Consider the following 26,844-nt stretch of genomic DNA (forward strand, 5'->3'; position numbering starts at 1 on the left):
ATCCACATATTCTCAGTATCATCAGCGCTGCGCTGTGGTCGTAAGCGTCCAGTGAATAGGGCTTTTTTCCCCCTTTCTTTTGGTGCTCACGCTCGTATCTAGGTTTTTAATAACCAGACCTCCGAGTCTGTTGAGCTTCCAGACTTGATTGATGCCATGTAGATTCCCCACGGCATATGCCAGTGAGTCCCTTGACCCCCGTACTTCTCTTTTACTCTCAGGACTTGCTTGATCTTAAGCCTCACTCATTGTGCCCACTGGGGCAGGCAGAGGAAAACACTTAAGTTTTGGCTGCTCTGCCTAAAACGGGTCCGATCGTTACTAGCAGCAGGAGAGGGGAGCCCCTTTTAGTCTCAGGTACAGGACAGTCCATTAAAAGTGGAATAATAACACATTATATCTTATAGAAATGAGTAGTGGCTAACTGTATTTGTCCATCATCCAAGAATCATTGATTTTTTTTTTTGTATTTCTAAAAGACTAGATGGTTCACTATGTTAATCTTATCATTTAATACCAAATGGAAACCAGAAGATGACAAAGGTTAGATTTTAGAATGTTCATTCTATGGGAATTTTAGTAAGAATTTCTAAGCATGGTTCCTGGCTCTTGAGACATCCTAAAGAACGAATCTTCAGAGTTTGGAGAATTATGTTAAGTGAGTGTATCACTAATCTATTGCCGTTTAAGTTAATCCCAAAGCTTAGTGGCTTAAAACAATAAACCTTTATTACCCCACAGATTCAATGGGTCTGGAATTCAGAAATGGCTTTCTGGGTGTGTCTGGCTCTGGGTCTCTCTTGAGGTTGTAGTGAAGATGCCTGCTAGGGACGCTGCCATGTGAAAGCTTGATTAGGGCTTCAGGGTCAGCTTCAAAGGTGGCTCAGTCATATGCCTAGCAGTTGGTTCTTTTTTGGCAAGAGGCTTCAGGTTCCCTGGGGGCGAGTTGAATGACATGGTGGCTGGCTTTTTCTATAATGAACAATTCAACACAGAGAAAGGCAGAAGCCAAAATGTCTTATATGACCACATACCGCCATGTAGCAATATCCTATTGGTTACACAGGTCAGCCCTATTTATTGTGAGTGGGGACTACATAAGAGTGTAATTACCAGGCAGCAAAAATCATCAGGAGCCATTTTGGAGGCTGGCTAGGACAAAAGGTCTCCTCTCATTTAGTGTATATTTTTGTTTTCATAAAATCAATATGAATTTCACACTGATATAAATATAAATCACTTGTCATGGTAAACAGATAGGTCATTTTCCTTCGAAAGTCCACGATCTGTGTTTTTTTCAGTTTGTCTTGTGGATAAGAGGTTTAAACTAGCATTATTTTGTATTCAAAGCAACATCAGACCAACATGGATCGAGTTTAAATTGTAAAAAATAACATAACCCGTCCATTGCCTCTAAGCAATTCATTTTATGGAAGTTATTGTTTTTTATTGTATCTCTTCCCCAACCCCGTGGAATGGAATCCTGGGAACAAGAAAAGGGAAAGATGATTAATCTGGAAGCTCAATTGTGAATTCAATTATTGCCATAAATTATCTTACAACAGAAAATTTCTGGGTAATTTAGAATCTTAGAAAAGTCTATGTTGAATATTCTTTATTAATATTTATTGTTAGATTTCCTATTAGCTATCAGCATTTTTCTTCTCTTCACATTCATCAAAAGGTTCTAAAAATTCGATTTCATCTAATTCATCATTCTTTCATAAAACTTCACTTACTGTGATCATGATTGACCGGCAGTAATTGCAACTGCTTGGTTTCTAGCCTTTGTTATGTTCATAGTCTCAGTATGTGTCGCTTCCAGCAATAAACTCTCCTTTGGGCTTTGCTTCCAGACCTCTTTTATATTTTCCTGTCGAAACAGACCTGGTGATGTTCCCAACCTTTGGCCTCTGTGTTCTAGCACAGGATGCTTTTGGTACACACTAACTTGACAGAGAGTATTTATGACCATAAGGAATGGCTATGTTTGTCTTACGCTTTTTTTTTTTCTTTTGGTGGGAGGAGGGTGTCAGCAGCTAACAGTATTGACTTAATCCAAAGCAGGCCTGAGAAAATTACACTGGGATGGGAAGTGGATGGAGGAACTGCAATGGTTAAGAACTGATAATGGCTCAGAATGAGAGAGTGAATATTCTGAGGACGAAAAATCCACTCATTCATTCACTCAGCAGGCACGTGTGAGCACCTTCTAAGTTTTTAACACAGCATAGTGTTCAAGGAGCTTACCGTGTAAGCCAGTATTTATTTAGACCTTGTTTAAACCCTCTGGGATGGGTTATCTCCACTTTACATATAATGAAACGGGGGTTCAAAAAGTGTATGTGACGTACCTGAAGTCTCACTCAATGAGTGACAAAGGGTGTGCCAGGAAAATGAAGACTTGTGACTAATTAGTTTTGAGGTGTAGGTGGGGCAAAATACAGCAGTCCTGCAGGCAGTTAAAAATGGTGATCGGATGCTTGAGAGAGAAGTCAGGGTTAAAGGCATAGTTTTGAGAGTCATTCCTAAAAAGATGATCGATGAAACTGAAGGAGGGGAACAGATCATTGTGAGGGAGAACACAAGTGAACTAAAGTGGAACAATGAGAGAATCCTGTCATCTTGGGCATTGTTAGAAAATGGAAATCATTTTGTAAAATTCTAATCTTTATATAACGGAAAGAAGAATAATTTCTGAAGTATTTTTTGTTGTGGTGGTGGTAAAAAGCATATAATATATTTTTAATGTTTATTTTAGCTTTTCAAAATGTCCAACAAAGAGTCTTGTGGAGAAAGAGAGACGTCTCAGAGAAAAGGCACCACCTCATTACCCAACTTTGATGAAGAAGTAAGAATTTTTATTTACTGACCCAGAGATGTCCCTTTTTACAGTTTATTTTTATGTAATGCAAAAAATACACCTCTGTTTTAAAATGAGATACATACCGTGTTTCCCTGAAAATAAGATCTAGTTGGACAGTCGGCTCTAATGTGTCTTTTGAAGCAAAAATTAATATAAGACCCGATATTATATTATATTATATTATATTATATTATATTATATTATATTATATTATATTATGTTATAAAGACCTGGTCTTATATTATAATAAAATAAGACCGGGTCTTATATTATATTATATTTTATAAGACCCGGTCTTGTATATAGTGTAATAAGACTGGGTCTTATATTAATTTTTGCTCCAAAAGACGCATTAGAGCTGATTGTCCGGCTAAGTCTTATTTTTGGGGAAACACGGTTAAGTATTTTGTTCTGCTCTTCTGACCCAGGAGAAGTCATTTGTTTTTCCCATTCTTTACTTGCATTATTTTATGTTTCTCACAATCCTATAAGTTAGGTGCTATTATTGTCCCAATTACACAAATGAAGAAACTGAGGCTTAGAGAGGTAAGTAATTTGCCTAGGCATTCCTGACTTCAATTCTAAACCTCCCCCAAATCCTTCTTTTCATAGATATAACTCACCATTAGGCCATTTCCCACATCTCCCTCGTGCGTTTCCTCAGCGTCGGATAGGAGTACATGCTCACCAGTCAGAATGGGCTGCCCTGTGCAGGGGAGGCCGAGCGTAGGGGAAGCCGTCTCACCGTGAACCTTTTTCAGAGACTGTCAGCACACTGCCATAAGAAGTGCTTTGGTAGATGAAATATAGGAAAGCTAGACCATTGATCTGGGTGTTGTCTCCAGGAAGCTAAACTGTCATGTGATTGATATAACCAAAACAAGCAAACAAAATACCCTGCAATCAGTTTTATCATAAACTCTCTGAAGAGTCTGCATAGTGCATCATCAGAATTAGATAGTGTTTATGCTGTGTTACCATTCAAGATGAGAGACTACAGTCTGGCATAGGTGAGTCTTCACTGAAGATGTGATTTCCGTGGTAGCAGGTTCGTTCACAAAGCTTTTTCATCATTTGAATGAAGCATGCTAGAGATCGTTACACTTTTTGGTGTTTGTTTCTTGTATACTACCCTTCTGATTACTAATGTGGCCTCCCAGGTGTTGGAAAGAGGACCGTGGCGGGTGGCCCTAGAGTACTCTGCTGTCCTTGACGTGTGTGTCCCCTATTTGACACTAATAATTGGCGTGCTGTTTGCAATTCTCCTCCCATCCTCTCTTCAACTATTTGAATTAGGCTTTTTTTTTGCTGTCACTTCTCCAGATTTGCTCTCACCAAGGCCAGCAATGGTTTCCACGTGCTACATCCATTGGTCAGTTTTCAGACCTCATCTGACTTGACCAATCAGCGATATTTGACACAGCTGATGACACCTTCTCCTGGAAACACTTTCATCACTTAGCTTTTGAGACACCATACTTTGATTTTCCTCCTCACTGGTGACTTCTTCACAGTGTCCTTTGCTAGTTCCTCCTCATCTTAACCCTTTCAAGTGCCCAGCCTCAGTTTTCCCAATGATGTGGTACATTGCGATTCCATTCTTTCAGTCACTTGGTCCAAAACCCTGGTTGTTATTCTCTACCTGCATCCCGTCTATTAGCAAATTCTGTCAGCTGTCTTTTACTAACATACTCAGGCTCACTCCCTTCTCCACTGCTATCACTATGATCCAGGCAATCGACTTGCTTTCCGAGATTATTCCAGTGGTTTCTAAATCGATCTCTTTGCTTTCACCTTTTCCTCCTTGTGTTCTTTTCTCAACACAGCAGCTGGAGTGATCCTATTAAAATATAGGTCAGATCACCTCACTCCTCTACTCAGTGCTTTCTCGTGGTTTTCCACTTCATCCAGAGTGAAAGCTGAGGTCCTTGCTGGGGCTGACAAAGTGACCTGCTCTCCCCATCGCATCTCCGTCTGGTTCTCCCTTTACTTTCTGCACTCCAGGGCTTCCCTGCTGTTCCAACAAGCTGGGCACGTTCCTGCCTCAGGAGGTTTGCAGATGCTGCTATTCGCTTTGAACTGAGAACTCTTTCCCTAGATATTCACATGGTTTGTTCCATCACTTTGTTAGGTCTCCATTCACATGGCAACTTATCAGTGGGGCCTTTACTGACTACTCTGTTTAAAATAGCAGCTGCCTCTATCTACCTCCTCCTCCCAGCCCTTCCTGACCCTTCTGTCTGCTTCATTTTTTTCCATAGCATAATGTGACACATTAAATGTCTCGCTTGCTTATTTGTAAATTCCTGCACTAGATTTGAACCTCCATGAGGGCAGGGACTTTTACAGTTTTTTCATTCATCTGTCCCTTCTGTCTAGAATGCCTTTGGTACATAGTAGGTACTCAGAATATGTTTGTCCTGGCTCTGTTGAATTCAGGGTCCCCTAAAAAATAACTGGAAATACGGTTTTGCTTTGTAGAAGACTGAATTCCACCATGGCAGTGCCACCTGAGTGTCCTTATCTGACCTGCCATGTCAGCTGGCCTTCTGCTGTAACACCTGTATCCTATTTCATCTCTCACTGAAAAGCACCTGGATCTTCTGATTTCTAGTTGAGTCTCCCATCTAGTTGAGTTTCCCTTCCTCTTACCAAAGTTTGTATACCTTTGAACATTGTTCCCCTCTGAAGTTTATTATCAATGTACAAGGAACGTTGATTTGTAACAGTGATGAAATAATCCTGTTTTATGCTGTGCTTTATTTTTGTGGTTTTCTTTCCTTTTTTCCAAATGGCAATCAGGATAAGAAAGAGGAAAAAGCCTCAACCAGTTCTACTAGTTCAGCTTGTTCTATAAGATCCTTTTCATCAAAGAAGAGAAAACTGGTGAGTATTTAGATACTAACTCTAAAACTTATTTACATTAATGTTTTAGTGTACAATTAGAGGGTTTATGGTACAAATTCCCCTGCCACTTTTCCACTCGTTTTTTTCTCTGTATTACACTTAACTTTTTGATAGCCAACGGAAGGAAAACCAGTTTGGGTTTTTCTTCCTTCTCTTCATAAAAAAGCATTTATTTCTGTGGGTTGGCAGACCCTATCATGTGGGATTAAGACAACGGGGATATAAATTTAGCCATTTTTTTAATGTCTTTTCCCACATATGGTTATATCTGTCTTCATAATGTCCTTTTGAGTAGCCGAGGCAGATACAGTGTTTGCATTTTTTGATTCAGAAATTGGGATCCAGAAGGTTAAATGGCTTATCCAAAGACATAAAATTGTACAGTAAATCCTCACTTAATGTCATTGATAGGTTCTGTGTTTATAAGTGCAATGATGTATAAGGAAACCAATTTTACTGTAGACTAATTGATATAAATAAGAGTTAAGTTCCTACAGCATCTCCTTAACGTTATAATGAAATGATGAACAAAGTGATGTTATTTGAGGACCTGTTGTATCAGCAGAAGAGCTAAGTCCAGGGTTCTTTCTATTCTCACACTTTCTGAAGAAAACAGTGTCATCAGACTGAACACGGGTGGTTGGTGAAGTACTTACTACATTCGAGTTGAAGTTAGGTTTCTATTGGGATAGCTACAGAGTTGTGGGGAATAAGAAAAGGTAGTGTGAAAGTTCCAGGAAAGCAGAATTATGTTTCGAAGAATTTGTTTTCATATAATGAAACTGCTGTTTCAGCTTATTGTTGCTGAACATTGATTTTATCATATTTCTTCTCTGTTGAAAAACCTTCACTCACTTTTTAGTTTGTCGTTCAGGACTCGCTTAAGTTTGGTCACACCTGAACTATCCAGCTTTCCGTTTTCTTCTTCCTCAGAGCGTCTGCTCCTGCTAGGCTGGTTTATTTTCTCTCTGCTGAACTTGTACCAGTCAACTCCAGCTTCTTAAGCTACCTAAGCATTCTTAGCTGAGAATGCTGTTTTTTTCTTGCCATTAATCTTTATTCAATCTTTAACATATATTTTATCCACCTTATAAACTAAGTATGTTCCAACTTTTGGTGGTTGATGTTTTGAACTCTTCTACAACCTTTTGTCAATTCTTCTGTTTTGATACTTAATGATGTCCTTACATTAGGTTGTTTGTACATCCTTCTACTTCTCTTTACTTTATTCTTTGACTTTACACTAAGCTCTTTAAGACAGGGATGATATCCCATTTCTGTCTTATTTTTCTTGTACCTAGCCCTGTATCCCCAGAGTATGTAGAAAGATTAGGGTGGTGGAGAATAAACAGTTCAACTCATAGGTATGGAAAACAATTATCTCCCAATTTCCTCCCCTGTAATTATAATTCCAGTGCACAACTTATATTTCTTAAATGACACGTTATTTTCTTTCAGAAATCAGATGATACAGACATTCTGTACTGTAATATAAAAAGAACACAAGAACGGAAAAGGTAAATTTCCCTTTTTCTTGATATCTTTTTACTTTTTGTCCTAGAATTGCGAGACTTAAATATTTAGACTTGCCAAATCCTTTGCTTACTTTGGTTAGTACTGTTTTGCATGCAAATATTTCTAGCTATATCACAGATTATGATTTTTGTATTTTCTTCATATTCGTATACATTTAAGAAAAAGTTGAGTGAAATAAAATGTCTTATCAGAATTCTACACTATGTAAAAGACATTTTCAAATAAAACGTAGATTTTTATCTTAAGTGATTTGATTTTGACCCACCCTTATAAGGTATGTCACTTCATTACATACAGTCATGGAAGAAGTTATGAGGCTGATTTGGAATTTTGGATAAATTATCTTACTTGAGAATATATAGCTTATTGAATTGATATGGCTCTAAAACCATGTTCATTAAACAGGATGTGGTTGCAACTAGAGAACTTGGGAAATAATGATGGGAATAATGGAAATCATTCTTTAATTTCTGTGTTTACGGATAAAAATTTCAGAGAATTTTGTTGTGAAGGAATTTCTTGCCACCAATTTGAGTAAATAAGTATAAAAAGTATAATGCATGATAAAAGGTGATAAGATCAAAGTTTCTCTGAAGATAAAGAATTATGGGAAAACAATTTAAATAGTATTAAATATATAAATAAAAGTTCTGCTTCCCAGACAAGCTCACAAACTCAGTTAATATTTGCTAAAAGCAAAAAACAAAAATAAAAAAATCTAACTTGCCTCTGACTCTTCTTCAGTTTTTCTTCTGAATCATTTCTATTTTTTGTGATACTTGCCTTCTATATTACTATCTGTTGAAGTATATTCTGTCACGAATTTCATGTTATGTTAACTGTCACTTTCTAAATTTCCAAACTATATTTTAATGCCTTTTATATCAGTGTACTTTTTAAAATTTTATTTTAAGTTCTAAGACATTGCTTGACAAATAAAAAAAATAAAAATAAATAAAGAAAATACTGTGATTTTTCACTAGTTACCTTTTGCTTAAGGGTACATTTTCTAGCCCTGGATTTTATATCCATATCCATGTGTAAGCGCATTAAAGAGACTTCTGATTTGTCTACATAGTCTGTGGGAGGTGGAAAAAATAATATTGAATTTTTTTGAGAGTAAGATCCAAATTATTCTACGAATGCAGTGAAATTCAACTTGGCTTCAGCATTTACTCAAAATCTGCTATTTGGATTCAACCCTTGCAAGGCTGAATAGTTGAATGCCTACTTCAACAACATTTCTGCATCCCTGAGCCCACATGTGATCAATGACCTTGCCATTGTGTGATTCTCATATGTAATCAAGCTACCAACATTAATAACATGAACAGGCATGGTATTTGGATTTATTGTTAATATTGAATATTCACTTTCAAATATGAGCGAGCACTCTAGGTGTAACTTGTAGTGAAATTTTCAGAAAATTTGGCATACACGATATTTTAAAATTGCTTTGGCATATATTTAAACAGTATAGTATAGGAGCTATTGTATATTTAAAATGTTGCTTGGACAAAAGAAAGCTGTCATACCATGCCTCGCAGACATCAACACCAACAGTGCAAGATTTCAAGCAACCATTGTTTGCCTGCAGAGAAAGTGGTTCATTTGCTGTTTACTTATTGGAGAAGTAAACAAACTTATTTGCCTTAAGGTTGTAAGTATTTCTTTACAATATATGGCATCTTCTGTAAAAAAATCTCCCTATTTAACTACAGGAGAGGTCCCGAAATTGGTGTACAGACATTAAAAGCTGAGATGCAGATGGAAAAGCAGAGAATTTAGTCATCCTGAAAGCCAGTTACATGTACCATTACCACAATTCCAGCTCCATAATTTAAGTACATACAGATCTGTTAGCAATGAGAATATAAGCAAGGGCAACAATCTTAAGTCTGCTTTTAAAAAGATTCAGAAAGCATTTCTTCAAGCAGTGCACTTTCAGTGTGTGGGATTTGTTATTAAAATTGCATCTTTACCATTGACTGTGAGCTAATTCAGGGTAAAGACTCCATCTGATGTGTCCTCCAGTGCCTAGCAGAGTGACAGGCACTCAGAAGGCGCTCGGGATTTATTAAATTAATGGATTGTGTTACATGGAAATGTTTCCTGTTTTTTCTACTTTTATTAAGTGGAAAAATATTATTACCTCTAGCTATTGCTACTTCTAACATTTTGGCACTTTTCTTTCTGTCCTTTTCACTATGTTTATTAAAATTGTCGAGACCACCTTATATACACAGATTTGTGTCCTGGTTGTTTTTTGCTTAATGTTGTATCTATGTTTTGTTATTGAAAACTTTTCATAAAGATCATTTGAAATGACTGTGATATTCTCTCGTATTTGATAAAATGACATGTTTCTCAGTCATTTCCAAAATTTTAGTATTTACCTTTTATCTGATCTTTTCCGATTATAATCGTCCTGAATTGAATCTTTTTTTTTTCCTTTTTTCTTTCTAGTTCATTTCTGATTTTTTTCCCCTTGGTATAGAATTATAAAATGGGAATTACTGAGAAGTCAAAGAATATGAACATTTTAAGAATTCTTAATTGTATTTCAAATTTCTTTGTGGAACTATTATCATTTTGAATTGCCACCAGCAACCTATGAGAGAAAGTCCATTTTACAACTCCTTGCCAGTATTTAATGTTATTTTAAAATCTTTCCTAATTTAGATGGAAATGGTATATTGTTCTAATTAGCATGTCTAAATTTGCCCAAATGTTTATTAGCCTTTCACTTTTCCTCTTTTATTCATTTTTTTGTTTATGTGCTGTTCTAGAGCCTTAGTGTTTTTTAAATTTAATTTAATTTTGTTATTAGTTTCAGGTGTACAAAACAACGTAATGATTAGATATTTACATCCCTTACAAAGTGATAACCCCATCAAGTCTACTACCCCTCTGACATCGTACATAGCTATTACAATATACCATGGACTATATTCCCCATGCTGTACTTTACATCCTGTGACCATATATATATGTATATGTATAATATATAAAATTATAGTTGACATTTAATATTATTTTATATTCATTTCAGGTGTACAGCACAGTGGTTAGGCATTTATATAATCTATGAACTGATTCCCCCCGAGAAGTCCAGCACCCATCTGACACCCCACATAGTCTTCACAACATTATTGACTATATTCCCCATACTGTATTTCTCATCCCTGAGACTATTCTGCAACTACCAACCTGTATTTTCTAATCCCCTCACCTTCTCACCCGTCCCCCAAGCCCCCCTCCCATCTAGCAACCATCAGTTTTTTTTCTGTATCTATGAGTCTATTTCTGTTTTGTTTGCTCATTTATTCTGTTCTTTAGATTCCACACATAAGTGAGATCATATGGTATTTGTCTTTCTCAGTCTGACTTATTTCACTTAGCATAATATCCTCTAGGTCCGTCCATGTTGTTGCAAATGGTAAAATTCCATTCTTTTTTTAATGGCAGAGTAATACTCCATTATATAAATGTACCACAATTTCTTTATCCAGTCGTATATTGAGGGGCATTTTGGTTGTTTCCATATCTTGGCTATTGTGAATAGTGCTGCAGTGAACACAGGGGTGCATGTATTTTTATATCTTGGATTTCTTTGGATAAATACCCAGGAGTGGAATTGCTGGGTCATAAAGTAGTTTTATTTTTTATTTTTTGAGGAACCTCCATACTGTTTTCCTTAGTGGCTGCACCAATCTGCATTCCTACCAGCAGTGCACAAGGGTTCCCTTTTCTCCACATCCTTGCCAACACTTGTCTTTTGATTTATTGATGATAGCCATTCTGACAGGAGTGAGGTGGTATCTCATTGTGGTTTTATTTGCATTTCTCTAATGATTAGTGACGTTGAGCATCTTTTCATATGTCTACTGGCCATCTGTATGACCCTTTGAAGAAATGCCTCTTCATGTCCTCTGCCCATTTGTTAATTGGATTGTTTGATTTTTGGTGTAGAGTCGTATGGGTTTCTTTTCAAATAAAAATTGGATATTTACACCTTATCAGATGTGTCTTTGGCAAATATCTTCTCCCATTCAGTAGGAAGTCTTTTTGATTTCTTGATGGTTTCCTTTGCTATGAAAAAACTTTTTAGTTTGATATAGTCCCATATGTTTAGTTTTTCTTTTGCTTCAATTGCCGAGGGGATCTATCAGTAAAAATATTACTAATGGTTTGCTTCCTGTATTTTCAAGTTTACTTCCTGTATTTTCTTCTAAGAATTTTATGGTTTATGTCTTAAATCTATTTTGAGTTTATTCTTGTATATGGCATAAAAAGGTGGTCCAGTTTCATCTTTTTGCATGCATCTGTTCAGTTTTCCCAGCATCATTTATTGAATAGACTGTCTTTACCCCAGTGTATATTCTTGCTTCCTTGTCTTAGATTAAATGACCATGTAGACATCGATTTATTTCTGGATTGTCCATTGTGTTCCATTGATCTATGAGTTTTAATGCTAATACCATGCTATTTTGATTACTATAGCCTTGTAGTATAACTTGATATCAGGTAGCATGATACCTCCAGCTTTGTTCTTCTTTCTCAAGATTGCTGTGGCTATTCGGGGTCTTTCATGATTCCATATAAATTTTAAGATTATTTGTTCTAGTTCTGTGAAAAATGCCATTAGTGTTTTGATAGGGATTGCCTTGAATCTATATATTCTTTGGGTAGTATGGACATTTTAACTAGTAATTCTTCCTATTCATGAGCATGGTATGTGTTTCCATTTATTTGTGTCTTCTTTAATTTCTCTCTTCAGTGTCTTACAATATTCTGAAGTACAGGTCTTTTACTTCCTTGGTTAAATTTATTCCTAAGTGTTTTATTTTTTTTGATTCAATTGTAAATGGGATTGTTTTCTTAATTTCTCTTTCTGATAGTTCATTATTGGTATGTAAAATGCAACCGATTTCTGAATATTAATTTTGTATCCTGCTACTTTACTAAATTCATTTATCAATTCTAATAGTTTTTTGGTGGAATCTGGTGGAATCTTGGTTGGTGCAAAAGTAATTGCAGTTTTTGCAATTATTTTTAAACTTTTAAACCACAATTACTTTTGCACCAATGTAATAGTATCGTCATCTGCAAATAATGACAATTTTACTTCCTCCTTTCCATTTTGGATGCCTTTTATTTTCTTTTGTTTGATTGCTGTGACTAGAACTTCCAGTACTATGTTGAATAAAAGTGGGCATCCTTGCCTTAGTACTTTTTCATGAGCTTTTTACCTACTATGGCTAATAAGCTATCACATATATAGTAAACGCCATTTCCCAGTTCTTTGAATTTTGTTTATTTTTAATATGCTAAAGTTTTAAAGTAAATAGTCATTTACATTTACTATTTACCTTGTGATTTTTCCCATTGCTGTTAAGTTTAGGAAGTTCTTTTAAGAAATCAGATAGATATTTCCTTTTTTCCTCCTGTAGTTTTTAAGGGTTTTATATGAATTATAGCAATTATGATAATAATAATTATTTTGTACTTCAGTGTTTAATCTATTTGGAATTTATGTTGTCTGGTATTTTATAAAGCTGTAAATTTGTTTTTTTCCCCAAGCAGCAAACCAATTATTTCAACACCATTTGTTTAATAATCCTTTCCACTTCGTTTTTTAATGTAGTCATTTCTACTATTTACGAAGTTTGTGTCAGGCTAGTTCTGTCATTTCCTACTAAAATGATGCAGTGAAAATTATGTATAATCATGTGTAATTGGAATGTAACCTAGGTTTCTGTGTTGCTTCACAGACTCAATGTAGACACTGAAACTCCAAGAAAGAGGCCAAAAATCAATTCTTCATCTCAAGGACCTGTTAATCTCCAAGAAGCATCATATTCAAATGATAATCAAATCATTCCACAGAGTCCTTCTACAAATGGGACTAAAAAAGACATAAATAAATGTGTAGATTTTAAAGATATTAAATTGATAAATGTTGGGCGTATACTTGACCATGGAATTAAGAACCTCAGTAGTCCTAAGACTCCCAAAGATATGAAATCTAAAGCTGAAGGCCAGACAAGTGAAAGAAAATGTCCTCATTCACTTGCTCAGACGGAGAAGATGAAAGAACTCAAGAAAGGAAGGCACAGTAAGTCTAGAGACAGTTCTGAAAAATGTGTTTTGGAAAAATGCAAGAGAATCCAGTCTTTTCAGGATTATAATTCCAACAAGATACTCGAGCCCCTCGAATCTAGAAGGAAGATCAGTTTCAAAATCCCAGTAAAATGCCATGATACTCATCAGAAGCTTGTAGAAGAAAATGTCTTCAGTCTAAATTCTAACAAATCAAAGCCTAAGCAGAAGAAAAAAGAATGCCTGGAAAGCTCTCAGGTTTCATTAAATTTGACGAGGCACAAAAGTAAACATTTATTTTCAGATTCCACATATAAACAGACTGTTCCTGAGTGGAAAGAAAAATATCATGAGCATCAAGAAAGTAATGATTCAAGTTCTGGTGAAACCCTGACCCAGGTAAAGTAGTGCAAAATAAAGAAAATAGGTTTCAGCAAAGAGTAATAAAACAACTGATGATGCTTTATTCCTCTAGAGGGCTGATTTGAATTTAGTCAGCAAGATATGTGCTGGCTCCTTTATTTTACCCCTTAATTCCAACTTCCTTAGGAAGATAATTCTGGAAAGTATCAAGGATCCATAATAGAAGAGAATGTGTAAAAATTTAGAAAGAAGCAGTCACAGGTAAGAAAAGCACTGTGACAGTCTCCTAGGAGTTTCTTTTAACGCCAGGTACTATGGAACACCCAGGGGTTAGTATTCTGAATAGTTTATTCCTTTAGCAGATTATTTTTTGAATGCTGCTGTGTACCAGGCAACACAGTAAAATAAACTGTAAGGGACACACATTCTCTGCTTTCAGAGACTTATTCAGGTGAGACACAGCAATCACCTAAGTCTAGTGATGAGTGTTCGCAGCAGGGAGTCAACATGACCTCTACACTGTGGAGGGATTCGTGAAGAAAGGTTTACCAGGGGCACTAACATTTAAACAGAACTAAAAAGTGACTAGGAGTTATTTAGGCAGAGGTGAGGTGAGGTGGGATGGGAGAAGCAGGGGTGTTCCAGGCAAAGGGCACTAACTGCATGTGCAGAGATGCTGGCCAGCAGGCTTGGCACATCTATTTTGCCTCTAAATTATGGAATAAATTGGTATTTGTGGACTCATTTGAGAACCTGTTCTCTATAGCTTTGTTTCTATGGCGAAATTACTTACCTTTGAGAGAATTTTTAGAACTTTGGAACTTCAGAACTTTAGAGCTTCAGAAATTCTGAAATTTAGAGCCTGCGTATAACCAGGAGTGGCTGAGTCTAACTGCTTTTAGGTATCAAGGCTATAGATTGCAGTAGTAAGGTACTTCCTATGAAAAATGGAGGGATTGTATAACTAGGGAGGCCGGAAAAGCTTGAGGGGGAGTATTTTTCATTCTATGAACTTGAAAGGTTCCAAAGTGGGAAAGAAATTGAATTTGTTCTTTTTATTCCTTTCTTAAAGGAAAACAACCTCCAGTTTTCTTCCTGCATTATAACCAGTTCTCTAGAATAAAATGGAAGAAAGGGACTTGAACTTGCCAGTACATTCAGTGAACATCTTTGTATCATTGCTTGGTGTTCCCCTCCTGCAGTGCATCTTATCATTACTTTTGGTCTCTGTATCAAATTACTACACAAACCAAAAGGGACATAGCACGAATATTAAGTTGTAGGGGAAGAAATTTTTGCATGATTACTTTACAGTTATTGCAATTAAAGCTCTTTATAAACTGTTCCTTTGATAATAGCCGTATCTGATTAAAAGTCATTTAGACACAGGAGCAGCAAGCAAGTAAATATTGTTCCTGCCTTGAATATATTATCTTCCATATATTACTGACAGTAGAGAATCATTTCAATGTTATGTTTGTTGTTTTGTTTTCCTCACAAATTCCTCAATAGATCATTCTTTTCCTAAAATAATGAGTGTACTTTACAAGAAAATAATTGTATTTTCTGGATGTGGTAATTCTGTTATTTAGTAATCCTGTTATACTTTCCTGAGAGAAAATAACTTATTTTGTTTCCTATGTTTTACAGTCCTTTGCTATAGATTGCACCTTCCCCCAATATTGCAAATTAGTGTTCTAGAAATTTATAGTTTATAGTCCACTTTTATAAACAGCATCCCCCTTAATCCTTACAAGTTTGTGAGTAGAAAGTCATCAGTTTGTTAACCGTTAATTAAAAGTACCTATTATGTATGAGGTACATTTCTAGGTATTAGGGATTCAGAGCTAAATAAGATGATCTTTTTAGTAAAGAAGATGAGTAAACAAACACGGTTGCAATACAGTCAAGTAAATGTTAGAGTCCCAAGAGTTGGGTTGGTGTTAGTGTAAGCTTGGGGGGTGGTTCAGGGAGGGCTCACTAAGGTGGAGATTCTGAAGCTTAGTATTGAAGGGTGTGTAGAGGAAGGAGCAGAAATGATGTCCTGCTAGCGTGTGTCATGGCACAGAGTTGCGAAATTGCATGGCAAGAGCGACACGGGCACTTCAGTTGAGATGTGTAGAGAATCTATAGGAGATGAAGAAGGAGAGGAAGCCAGGGTCCAGACAATGGATGATTTTGCATCCCATGAGGAAGATTTTGTCTTGTATCCTGTAGATGGTGCAGAACCATTGAAATGTAATCAAGGAAGTGGTATAATCAGGTTTTCAGTTTAGAAGCACTCCAGTAGACAAAACCATTATTACCCTCATTATTGATAATTCCCTTTTGTCATCCTCAGGAAAGTCTTTATCCCAATCCATGTATTTATTAAAGCGTGGTAGGGGAAGGCAAACAGTTAAATGCCCACCAAGACTTTCTTTTTTAATAGGAAGTTCTCAGAAACAATTGACATGAACTTTTCTGGATTTTCAGATGATAAGAAAATATATTGAAGTCACTGGAAGTGGCCTGTGGTCGAAGAGAGTGAAGGGTAGTGGTGACCTAAGTGAAAGAAGGAAGACTTGGAATGTCAAGAGTTGCAAGAAGTCCTGATAATAATCTCTAGCTTATGTGGCACTTCTTAGTTGAAAACCTTAAAGATCTAGGGAGATTTAATGTCAGGTGGAGAAGGGATTGTGAAATCCAGGATCATAGAATAGTGAAGCTCTAATGGGCCTACGTGTGTGATGGATATAGTGATATGTGAAGAGTGGTGACAGGAAGTTAAGGTAGAAGCCGAATTCCCAAGAAAGCAACACTTCTTTAAAGAGGGTTTCTAATTTATACCATATATAGCTTCCTATAAAATGCATGATATCTTGGAGAATTCTTAGATGGTTTTGTTCAGTAGTGGCTTTTGCTGAGTTCTGTTACCTGTACATTGGGTCAGGTAGGTCTCTGCTCAGCAAAAGTGCCAGTGAAAAATTGGAATTAGGGAGGTTTTCAACTTCTGCCAGCAGACAAAGAAATAGCACAAACCTCTGGTGCTCTACCCAGGTATAATAAACACAACTTTGCATTGTTTAGCCTTTCCTCTCAGCCATATTATAATCTTCAAGTACCCTTTGTTGTTGTGTTATGTCACTTTTAGAAATGGCTCAGTGACTCTTGGATGAAAATTTCCCACCGCCAAAGATCAGCTTGTTCATGTTTGCCGTGGTTCTTTCTATTTCTTAGGGTGGCATCTAGTTAGAATATGGGTGTTTTTTGGAATGTATATGTGAATGAGTAAACCCTAAAGAATTTCTATCATGTTTCATGACTTAATAGAATGAGGCTGTTCTTTTCAGGGGCAAATTCTCTTCTGGGGGCAATTCCACCCCTTTGGGGGCATTTGGCGGTTGACTTGATGGAGACGTTTTTGATTGTCAAGATTGTTTGGTGTTAGTGCTACTGGTATCTAGTAGGTGAGACCAGGGATACTGCTAAACATCCTACAATGCACCGGACAGCCCCCAACAAAGGATCACCCCACCCCAAAAGCCAGTAGTGCCGAGGTTGAACTCCACTGTAGGTTTACGCCTCATTCTTAACTAATAAAATTACTTTTCGTTTCAGAGTTTTGAAGCACCAAGTTCTTCAGTGTCCCTTGAAAGTATTCAAGATACAGATCAAGAGGTTACTGATATACTTATTTACTTTCAATATTTTTAATGAAATTAAGTCAAACAGTTCCTATTTTAGTAAAAAACGATGACTGTAAAAACCTTGGTAATACTGATGTCTATACTTAAATCAATATGGAAGTTTTTATGAAGCCACCAAAAACTATTTGGAAAAGTATTTACATTTACTTGGTCACCTGTTTTGCCTTTGTTTCTAATAAACTCTAATCTGTTTTGAATAAAGAGCATGGAGCCCGCGGCCCACAAGTTACGCAAATTTTGATTTAATGTTCAAAATCAAAATTTAATGTACAGTACAGTTTGATTTACTGTATCAAAATGCAGTATGATACTAATGTTTTTTTGCTCAATTTTTCTAATCAGCAATAAGATGAAAATGTTGTTCAGTGAAAACAAGAGTGCATACATATCTTTTTTTTTTTTTTTTTTACTTGTTGCATGATTTCCCAGCTAGAATCTCCTGATTGATCCTCATGGAATTATTGCTTAGAATTTTATGTTCCCTGGTTCTAAATTAAAATTAGATTCATAGAACACTTCATATTTTTATATTTATGGAAGACTTTATTAATTGCTTTTCGTTACTGAGCGTGAGTTGTATTTTTCTGCCTTGTGGGTAAGTACCCCTTGACAGGAGAAAGATTTCTCACCTCTGCTCTGAAGCTAGATTATATTTCCGTTTCTTTGCATCACAATACATTAGGGAACTACTTCCCTGAAGTGAGAAGGATCTTAAGATCTAGATTTCAATTTCTGATGGTTCATAAACAGTCTTGGAATCTCAAGGAGTGTGCTGGTCATCATGCAGGTAAAAACATATTTGGCTCCTAAAGTACTTTGAGGTGAGAATAGGCATGAGAATTAACTTATTTTGAAGGTCTACTATGTACTAGGTTCTGTGTGAGGAGCTTCAGATTATTTCATTTAGCCCTCACAAAAATACTGAAAGGAAATCGTAACATTCCTATTTTCTAGATGAGCAAACTGAGACCCAAGGTAGTTAAATAATTTGCTTGCCTAAGGGTACAGAGGTAATAAAAGCTTTTTTAAAAACCCTGCGTATGTTTATAAATCTGTATTATTTTACCATGCTGCCACCATATTTTTGTAAATATTTTTCTTTACACAAACCAGCTCAAGTGAATTAATTAAGAATTAATTGCTTTCTTATTAATCTGCAGAGTAAATCAAGATATTTTACTGCGGGTCTTTTACAATTTAGATGCAGATAGTAGAAGAGCTTCATGCTGCACGTGTGGAAAAAAGTGTGGATTTACCTGTTGTTCTATCTTCTGGAGAGTTAACGAGTATGGAGATTGATTTGGTGGAAGATGATGTACATTCCTCTGCTGGTATAGCCTATATGTATATGATAATGTTTATGACCTCCTGTGCTTTCTTAAAAATGAATGTGCCAATTCAACTTTTATAATGTTTTGATGAAAAATGTTAAAATGTGATCATTTGAAACAAACTGGTGCGTTTCTTTTAGCTACAGGAATCAGGTCTAATATTTTTCTTATCATCATTTGTTTGTATATATCTCACGTTCTCAGGCAGTTAGACATATTTTCTCTTCCTCTTTTTGCCAAGGGTCAGTACCCAGAGTTATGAGTTGCTTTTTATTCCTGGTATTATAACTTTTAACAGTCTTAACTATGTAAAGCACTGATCAAAAATAATGTAAATTTCCCAAAAGTATTCATGAATTTCTTATTTGTAGTAAAATTTTGATTATTCTTATTATTGGGAGAAGATAATGATAAAATTATCCAAAATCTATTAGTACACTATTTTAAATTATATTTATAAAAATAGTAGTGCTACGTTACATTTGTATAGAACTTTTCAATTTACTGTTTTTGTGTGCATTAACTTATGTGATCCTCACAATGGCCCTAGGAAATCATGCTAGCATTATGTTTTCTTTCTTTTACATATTTTTTATTCTTTCAATTATATTTCACTCAGAGTATATTAAGATTAGTTTATAATTTCTAAGTGCAGAGCTACCAGTGGTACAGAACAGGGTGTGGCAACATAGTTACTACTGGGGAAGTCAGTATTTTATGATTTAAATAAATAATGCATAATATTCTATTGGTAGATAATTATTAATTTGTTATTACTGTTCTTTTCTCTTAAGAATTGGAGTAAATGCATTTTTGTTTTTGTTGTCTAAAGGATTGCCTTCTCTTAAGAATGATATCAAAGTTCTATGATATCAAAATTTCAGTTATTAAAGAAGTCTTATGAAGTGTCATGAAATCTAACTTTGCTCTTTTTCTCTAGCAAGTACTGCTTCAGACAAAAAGCTTCTAATTGTCATTGACACAAATATTCTGATGAATCATCTCAAGTTTGTTAGACTTTTGAAGACAACAGAAATCCCAGGTATTTATAAAGCATCCTTACTGATTCTGATTTTCTTATTTGATTGATACTTTATGTTGGTGGGGATGTGGGGTTTTTTCCCCACAAACACGTTTCCATTTGGATATGCTAGTAAGCATGTATATTAAGCTTAAGTTTAAAAAAATCAGCCTTCACGGGTTAACCTAAGCAATCTAAACTTATTCTTCTATCTCTTACAGTATCTCCAACATTCTTTTGACACATCTGTTTTTAATTTCCATTTTTTATGTATTATTTCTTCATTTAGTTTGTGAATTCCTTACTTGATAACTTTCAGTTCTCTTACGGCAGTTCAATTTAGTAGCTCCATAAATATTTGTTCACTTCTAAGACATCTTTTTTATTTTTTAGGTTTTGACGGACTTGTGTTAATAATTCCCTGGGTTGTTGTGCAAGAGCTAGATCGTATGAAGGCAGGAAAGCTACTCAGATATGCCCAGAGCAAAGCTATACTTGCGGTTCATTTCATCAATGACAGTCTCAGAAATCCAGATAGAAAGCTATGGGGTCAGTCAATACAACTTGCATCTCAAAAACTTTGTAAGTATTACTCTCTCAGGGTGCTTCCTATATAAGATTTGTTTGGGTGCTGACTCATTGGAGGGAAACGGTGCAAAACTTTAAAAAAATTTATAACCATTGGAATGTGAATGGCAGAACATAGTGATGGTTTTGGGGTGGGGAGGGGTCTTTAATTTTCATTTTTCTGCTTCTCCTAGACCTTCTTACATTACGTTTATATTTCACATAGTGACTATGAAGTCTTGTATGCATAGTAATCTATAATACAGTACTTTGGATTCTTTTTTTTTTTAAATACCATTGTTGAGTGATGAGGCCCGTAAGTCATCTAGGTTTCTAACCTATCACTACATGCAGTTAGTATAATGCAGAGGCAGCCATTATTTTCCTCTAGTTTGTCGGAATTTGTAATAAAGGGGTGTTTCTATAATAAAGGTCTGTAGATCTTCTGATTTTATTTTTTTTCCATGTTAGTTTCTTTTAAGTCATTTTTAAATCACTCTAGTCTTAGAACCAGAGTGTGCTCTTTATGTTTTATATAAGTTTTTTGGAAAAAAACAAACCTGTGTGTAAATCAACACTGTTGCTTCAACAGAGTTCATACATCCATTTAGAGGATTTATTTCATTCTGTAAAAATTTGTTTCTTCCCAACTGAGAATTATTAATATACGTAGACTTTACATTATTTTAAATATCATGTATATAGTCTACTGTACTCATATTTACCATAATATATGAAAGAATTCATCCAGAGATGAATCTAGACATGGTATTAATACTGAGAAGGCTTTTGGCACAGCTATTTAGTCTTAAATCTTTGAAGAAAAAGAGCCTCCACCATTCATTTATTCATTCCATTGACAAATATTTATTAGCTCTTAGTATATTCCAGCAATACTTATGTATTTTAAGTAGGAACTTCATGTGATTTGTTTAAAGCTTTTAAAATAAAACCAAAAATGAATATCACTTATTAGAGTTAAGAAAATATTAAAATGTTTGAACACATTATGTTAAACACCTTAGATAGTCTTTTATTTTTTTACTTTCATTATGCAAAATTTCAAATGCAGACATAGAATGATGTTGAATCCTTATGTACTGGTCACTCATTTTCAGTAGTTGTCAGCATTTTATTCCTGGAACTCCCTGGAATGCCTGCAGTAGTTTGACACAAATTCCAGATATAATATCATATCATTTGTACCCATAAATACTTTGGTATTTGTTGCAAACAAATAAGACTTTTTTTTTAAACCACCACACAATTAACAAGTTAAACCCTGATCTAAACCATCATTTCAGTAAAACCCCAGCCCGTGGTAAGAGGTGGGAATTTTGCTTACTCTTAATCTTTTTTTTTTTTTTAGTTTGTTGATACTAATTATATCTTATTACATAATAATATTGATAATAATAGGTAACACTTATATGGCCATTATTCTCCAGACCCTTTTCCAAGTGCCTTACAGCTAATATCTTATTCAAATCTTATAATACTGTGTAAGATACCCTTATTAGCCCCATTTTAATGTTGAAGAAATTGAGGCACAGAGGTTAAGCACTTGTCCTAGATAGAAATTCCTTCAGTAGATTGGCTTTGAAAATTATTTTAAAAGAGCTCATTTTGGAATAGATATTTTGGCCACGTTGATTATTTAAAGATGCTTCTTATGTTTCTTTGTTTTTCCATTTTCATGTGCCATTTTGATACTTTGACTTCTTCAGTCTATGCTTCTTTGGTGACCGAGGAGGAGAAATCATAGTAGTGGTCTCAAATTTCTGTGTTGTTTTACTGTGTTGTTTCAATTTCCAGGTGTCTTCCTTGAAATCTGAATTTCACTTTCATGTTTGAATGGTATTATTTGATTTTAGTTTTGTTAATTGTAAAGTTGTAGGTATAATAATAGTTTCTGTAACTGTCTATATCAGATAAGTCCTTTAGGTGTTCCTCTGTATCACTGTTTTCTTGTGAAACTGATCATTGAAAACATTCTTTATGTAAAATCCAATGTACTTAATAAATTTATTTCATTGATAATGTTTTATTGACATCTCTTGATAATGTTATTTTCTTGATATCATTTTCATGATAATGTCTTATCAACAGTATCTGATAATGATTTTATGGTATTTCTGTGAAATATCTTTAGTCATTTTTATCATAATAAAATTACATTTTATATTCTAATGATAAACTAAAATTCTTACGAAAAAACTCAATTCAGGATCATTGAGTAAAATTAAAGTACTTGTTTGGAGGAAGGCAAGAAAAAATGAACTTTTAATTACACTTTACACCTGTCAAGTACATTTACAGCCAACTGTAATGCTCATTTTGCATGTATTATTTTCTTTACATAATCATTGAGTATTACAACAATACATTTTTTTACGCAAGCATTTCTTCATTTAAAAAAGAAAAATACCTCAAATTAAATGCACGTAATCCATGTTAAATAGCCTCAGTTGGCTATAATTTTAGCCTATTCCTTAACTCTTTTCAAAATTGTATTTGTTTGCTGTAATATTTATGATGGTGAAAAGAGAATAAGATTTGAAATCTGATTTACCTGGTTTATAACCTGACCTGGGAAAGTTAAAGTTGAGGAAACTGAGTAAATAAAACGGGGAGAAACAACCTCCAGCTCAAAAACTGGTTGTGAAGATTGGTTGAGTTAGTGTATTAAAGTACTTAATCACTTATGGCCTGGAATAGACAGTAATTCTCTTGTGTCGTCATTGTATGAAAAGCTTATAGAGATTTATTAGAAAAATTAAATATCCCTTTCCCCTAAATGGACAAAGATTATTATTAATAGGTAATTCACAAAAGGAAGAAATATGGCTAGTCAGCCATTTGTGCACTGCAAATATTTTCCTGTCTATTGTTTTTAATAGTGTTAATTTCTTATGTATAAAAGTTTGTACGAGACTGAGTGAACAAAGACTCATAGACAAAGAACAATTTAGAGGTTACCAGAAGGTAAGGTGGGGAGGTGGTAGAAGAGGGTAAAGGGGGTCAAAATACATGGTAAAGATGGAGAATTGACTGGGTGGTGAACACACAATGCAGTATATAGATGGTGTATTACAGAATTGTACACTTGAAACCTATATGTTTTTATTAACCAGTCGTGTACATCTTTAAATGTTATTGCTTTAGAGAGTAAGGAAAAGCAGACACGTGAAAGTGGTTCTGTTGCTGGTAGAACAGTTGTTTATTACTTTACCGATCTCTTTTAAGTTGAGATAATTTTAAGTATGACGGAATCATAGAATTTACAAATAATCCCTAAGTGCCTGAATTGAAACCAGAATTCATAGCTTTTGGTTTCTAGTCCAGCATGTAACCTACTGATCACATTTCTTTGAACTGTTAATAGGCATATCCTATTCCATTTTAGCAGTAAACTAACCACTTCATCAAACTCAGAACTTTATGCTACATGTGTTCTAGATCCAGAATTTTCAAGGTATTGTTTTGCTGTCTTATTTTCCTCTTTTCATTTAAAAAGTTTTCTTTGTTTACCATGTTCTGATATGTAAGTGCAGTCTAGATTATTCATATGGTACCCAGATTTCTAGTGTTTATTGACAGTTGCTTTTGCTAAATTTGCAGATGGATTCAGTGATGAGAACAATGATGATCGAGTATTGAAATGCTGTCTTCAGTATCAGGAATTATTCCCTTGTTCTCTTGTTATTCTGTGCACGTGAGTTTCATCGTCATTTTCTTCTTCTTTTTCTTGAAAACAACAGCAAATTACACCAAAAATTTTTTTTAAATCATACTGTATCTACCATACCAAGCATCAAAAACATGCATACATTTCTAAATCTGCCAGTAACCATATTAAATTATATCTCACATTCTTTTCCTTTTTTATTAAGGCATAATTAACATATAACATTATATTAGTTTCAGGTGTAATAACCTAATGATGTTATATTTGTTTATATTATGAAATGATCACAATAGGTCTAGTTCACCATGCATAGTTGCAAAAATTTTTTTGGGTGTGATGAGGACTTTTAAGATGTATTCTCGGCAATTTTCAAATATGCATTACAGTATTATTAACTGTAGTCGCCATGCTGTACTATCTCACGTTCTCGTAATGCGTAAATTGCAGAAGAATGAGATTTGAGTCTCAAGTAGGTGAAGATCATTTCAATTTATATAACATTCAGAAAACTTTTCAAAAAAGCAGGGAAAAATCAATTTAATACCCTAATAAAATAGTTCAGAGATGTAAATCTGACATTTTGTGGTCATGAGACAAGAAGGTTAATTAATCAATTAATCTGTGGGAAAGGGGTCTTTATGTTGTAGTCGTGTCCTGGGTGCCTGTTAAAGAGCTAGACTGCCTGGAGTGGAGTCCTGGATCTACCACTTACGAGCTTTGTGACTTTTAGACAGTTGCTTAACTTAGTTTCCTCATGTGTAAAATAAACTCAGTTTCCTTACGTGTAACCTCATGAGGATATTGTATTCAATCAGATAGTATATACAAAGGACTTAGTGTCGGTACATAGTATAAGTACCCTGTTTTTCCTCCTCTTCTCTTCTTCCTTCCTTCCTTTCCTCCATTCCCAACTAATATTTTCATAACTTAAATCTAAAGGCGAAACTACCATAATGCTAAGCGAGATTATATTTTTCATGTGTGAGAGAAGGCTCTGAAGGAACCAAGAAGAGCAGTTTTAATTTGCAATTTTAGTCTGAATTTTAATCACTGCAAGGCGGAGTTTTTACAGTTTCATGATCCTGCCTAAATTCTCTGTGGGATGGAGTGATTATAAAAATGAATGGCTGTAAGATTTTTTCCTGTAAAGGAGCTTGGTCAATTATCATTTTAGCAGTTTTCAAAGATATTGTTATTCTTTTTGGTATTAAAGGAAACATCGATAATTTCTATCTCTTAAGTTTTAAATTGGGTTTTGATCTGTAACATTTCTTGGAGTTTGTTGAAGGATGAAATAAAATTAGTAATGTGCTAATACAATTAGTAATCATTTTGAATTTAAGATAAGCCAAATTTGAGGAAAAAAATGTTACGTAATTGTTATTTTTTTAGTTCAATTTAGAATAAAAATTAAATTGGTAAGCCTTGACCAATTCTTTATTATTTCTGCAGTCAACTGTTTTGCAATTAACAGATATGAAATTTTTTAGTGAAATGAAAATTTTTAGTCCCACCTTATTTTTAATTCTGGCATTATCATTTTCTAGGTGAGCCTGTTTTTTATTTTTTATTTTTTTTCCTAAAAAGGGCGATAATCATGACTGCTGTGTGAGTCACACTTAATTACTGTGAGGCTACATTGATATTACCTAAATGGATGATGATGATATTAACTGGTAATTATAATAATAGGCAAACCTAGAACACTATACTTTACATCATTTTAAGTGCTTTACCTACGTTAACAGTCATAAGTATGGGCCAGCAACCCCCCGTTAATATCTCCAGTCCGTATCTCTCTTCTAAACTCGTATGTTCGTCTACTTATTTGATATTTATACTTGGACATCTTGGACATCTGAAATGCCCATCTCCAAAACTGAACTCTTGAACTTTCCTTCTAAATTATTCTCCGTCTGAACAAAAAGTGCCACCTTCCTCTCATTTGCTAAAGCTAGAAACCTCAGAGTCATTTTTGATAACCTGCCTTTCGTTTCCCTCAATGTATATCTAGTCACTTAGGGGATACTGTATAGTCGTCTTTTTTTTTTTTTATCATTCCTGCCCCATTCTATGTCAAGCCATGTTTTTCCCCTCATTTTCCATCCTTTCCTACTCTAAGACTACTGTGCTCGCTATTTCCACACTTGCTCTCCTTCATTTTTTTCTTCAGAAAGTTGTAATGTTTTTTTTTATTTTTTATTTTTCATTTTTAAAAAGTTTCATTATGGAGAATTTCAACAATACTCAAAGTGAAGAAGAGTTAATAAACTGCTAGTATCCAGCTACAACAATTATCAAAATTCTGCCATTTTTCTGTTATCTGTACCTCCGTCCACTCCCTTCCTCCTAGATTTTATAAAGTTCTTTGTGTTTTGAGGGAAAATGTACAAATACTGAAAAGCGCACATCTTAACTATACAGTGCTGACAATGGATACACTGGTGTAACTCAATTCTCTCTTGACATAAAGAACATTGTTAAGCCACAAATACTCTTTGTGTTCCTTTTGCTTTCTTTAGAGTTTCTTAAGGTGGAAACTTAGATAATTTATTTGAGACTGCTGTAAATTTCCCTTTAAGCACTGCTTTAATTGCATCCCACAAATTTTGATATGCTGTATTTTTATTTTCGTTCAGTTCAATGTTCTTTATAATTTCCCTGTGACCTCCTTTTCGATCCATAGGTTATTTAGACATTTGTTCCTTAATTCCAAACATTTGCATATTTTTCCAGTTATCTTTTTGTTACTTGATTCGTGAAGTTTAATTCTG

The 26,844-nt window shown here is 34.7% G+C and overlaps 1 protein-coding gene across 4 annotated transcripts in view; it reads left to right on the forward strand.

Annotated features, from left to right (window-relative positions):
- SWT1 (SWT1 RNA endoribonuclease homolog) overlaps nucleotides 1–26,844 on the forward strand; it is a 74,293-nt gene that overhangs the window by 515 nt on the left and 46,934 nt on the right. For all 4 annotated transcript variants that reach the window (XR_012492946.2, XM_019738097.3, XM_088801630.1 and 1 more), the window contains exons 2-10: nucleotides 2,762–2,851; nucleotides 5,669–5,752; nucleotides 7,232–7,290; nucleotides 13,084–13,810; nucleotides 17,375–17,434; nucleotides 18,665–18,794; nucleotides 19,735–19,836; nucleotides 20,209–20,397; nucleotides 24,004–24,097. Coding sequence is in view for 3 of the 4 variants with exons in the window: in XM_019738097.3 (XP_019593656.3) it covers nucleotides 2,771–2,851; nucleotides 5,669–5,752; nucleotides 7,232–7,290; nucleotides 13,084–13,810; nucleotides 17,375–17,434; nucleotides 18,665–18,794; nucleotides 19,735–19,836; nucleotides 20,209–20,397; nucleotides 24,004–24,097 (1,526 nt within the window). In the remaining variant the exon portion in view is untranslated. The remainder of the gene's footprint in view (nucleotides 1–2,761; nucleotides 2,852–5,668; nucleotides 5,753–7,231; nucleotides 7,291–13,083; nucleotides 13,811–17,374; nucleotides 17,435–18,664; nucleotides 18,795–19,734; nucleotides 19,837–20,208; nucleotides 20,398–24,003; nucleotides 24,098–26,844) is intronic.

Source organism: Rhinolophus sinicus, chromosome 11 (genome assembly GCF_057876585.1).
Source record: "Rhinolophus sinicus isolate RSI-liver-muscle chromosome 11, RSI-T2T, whole genome shotgun sequence".
Lineage (NCBI taxonomy): Eukaryota > Metazoa > Chordata > Mammalia > Chiroptera > Rhinolophidae > Rhinolophus > Rhinolophus sinicus.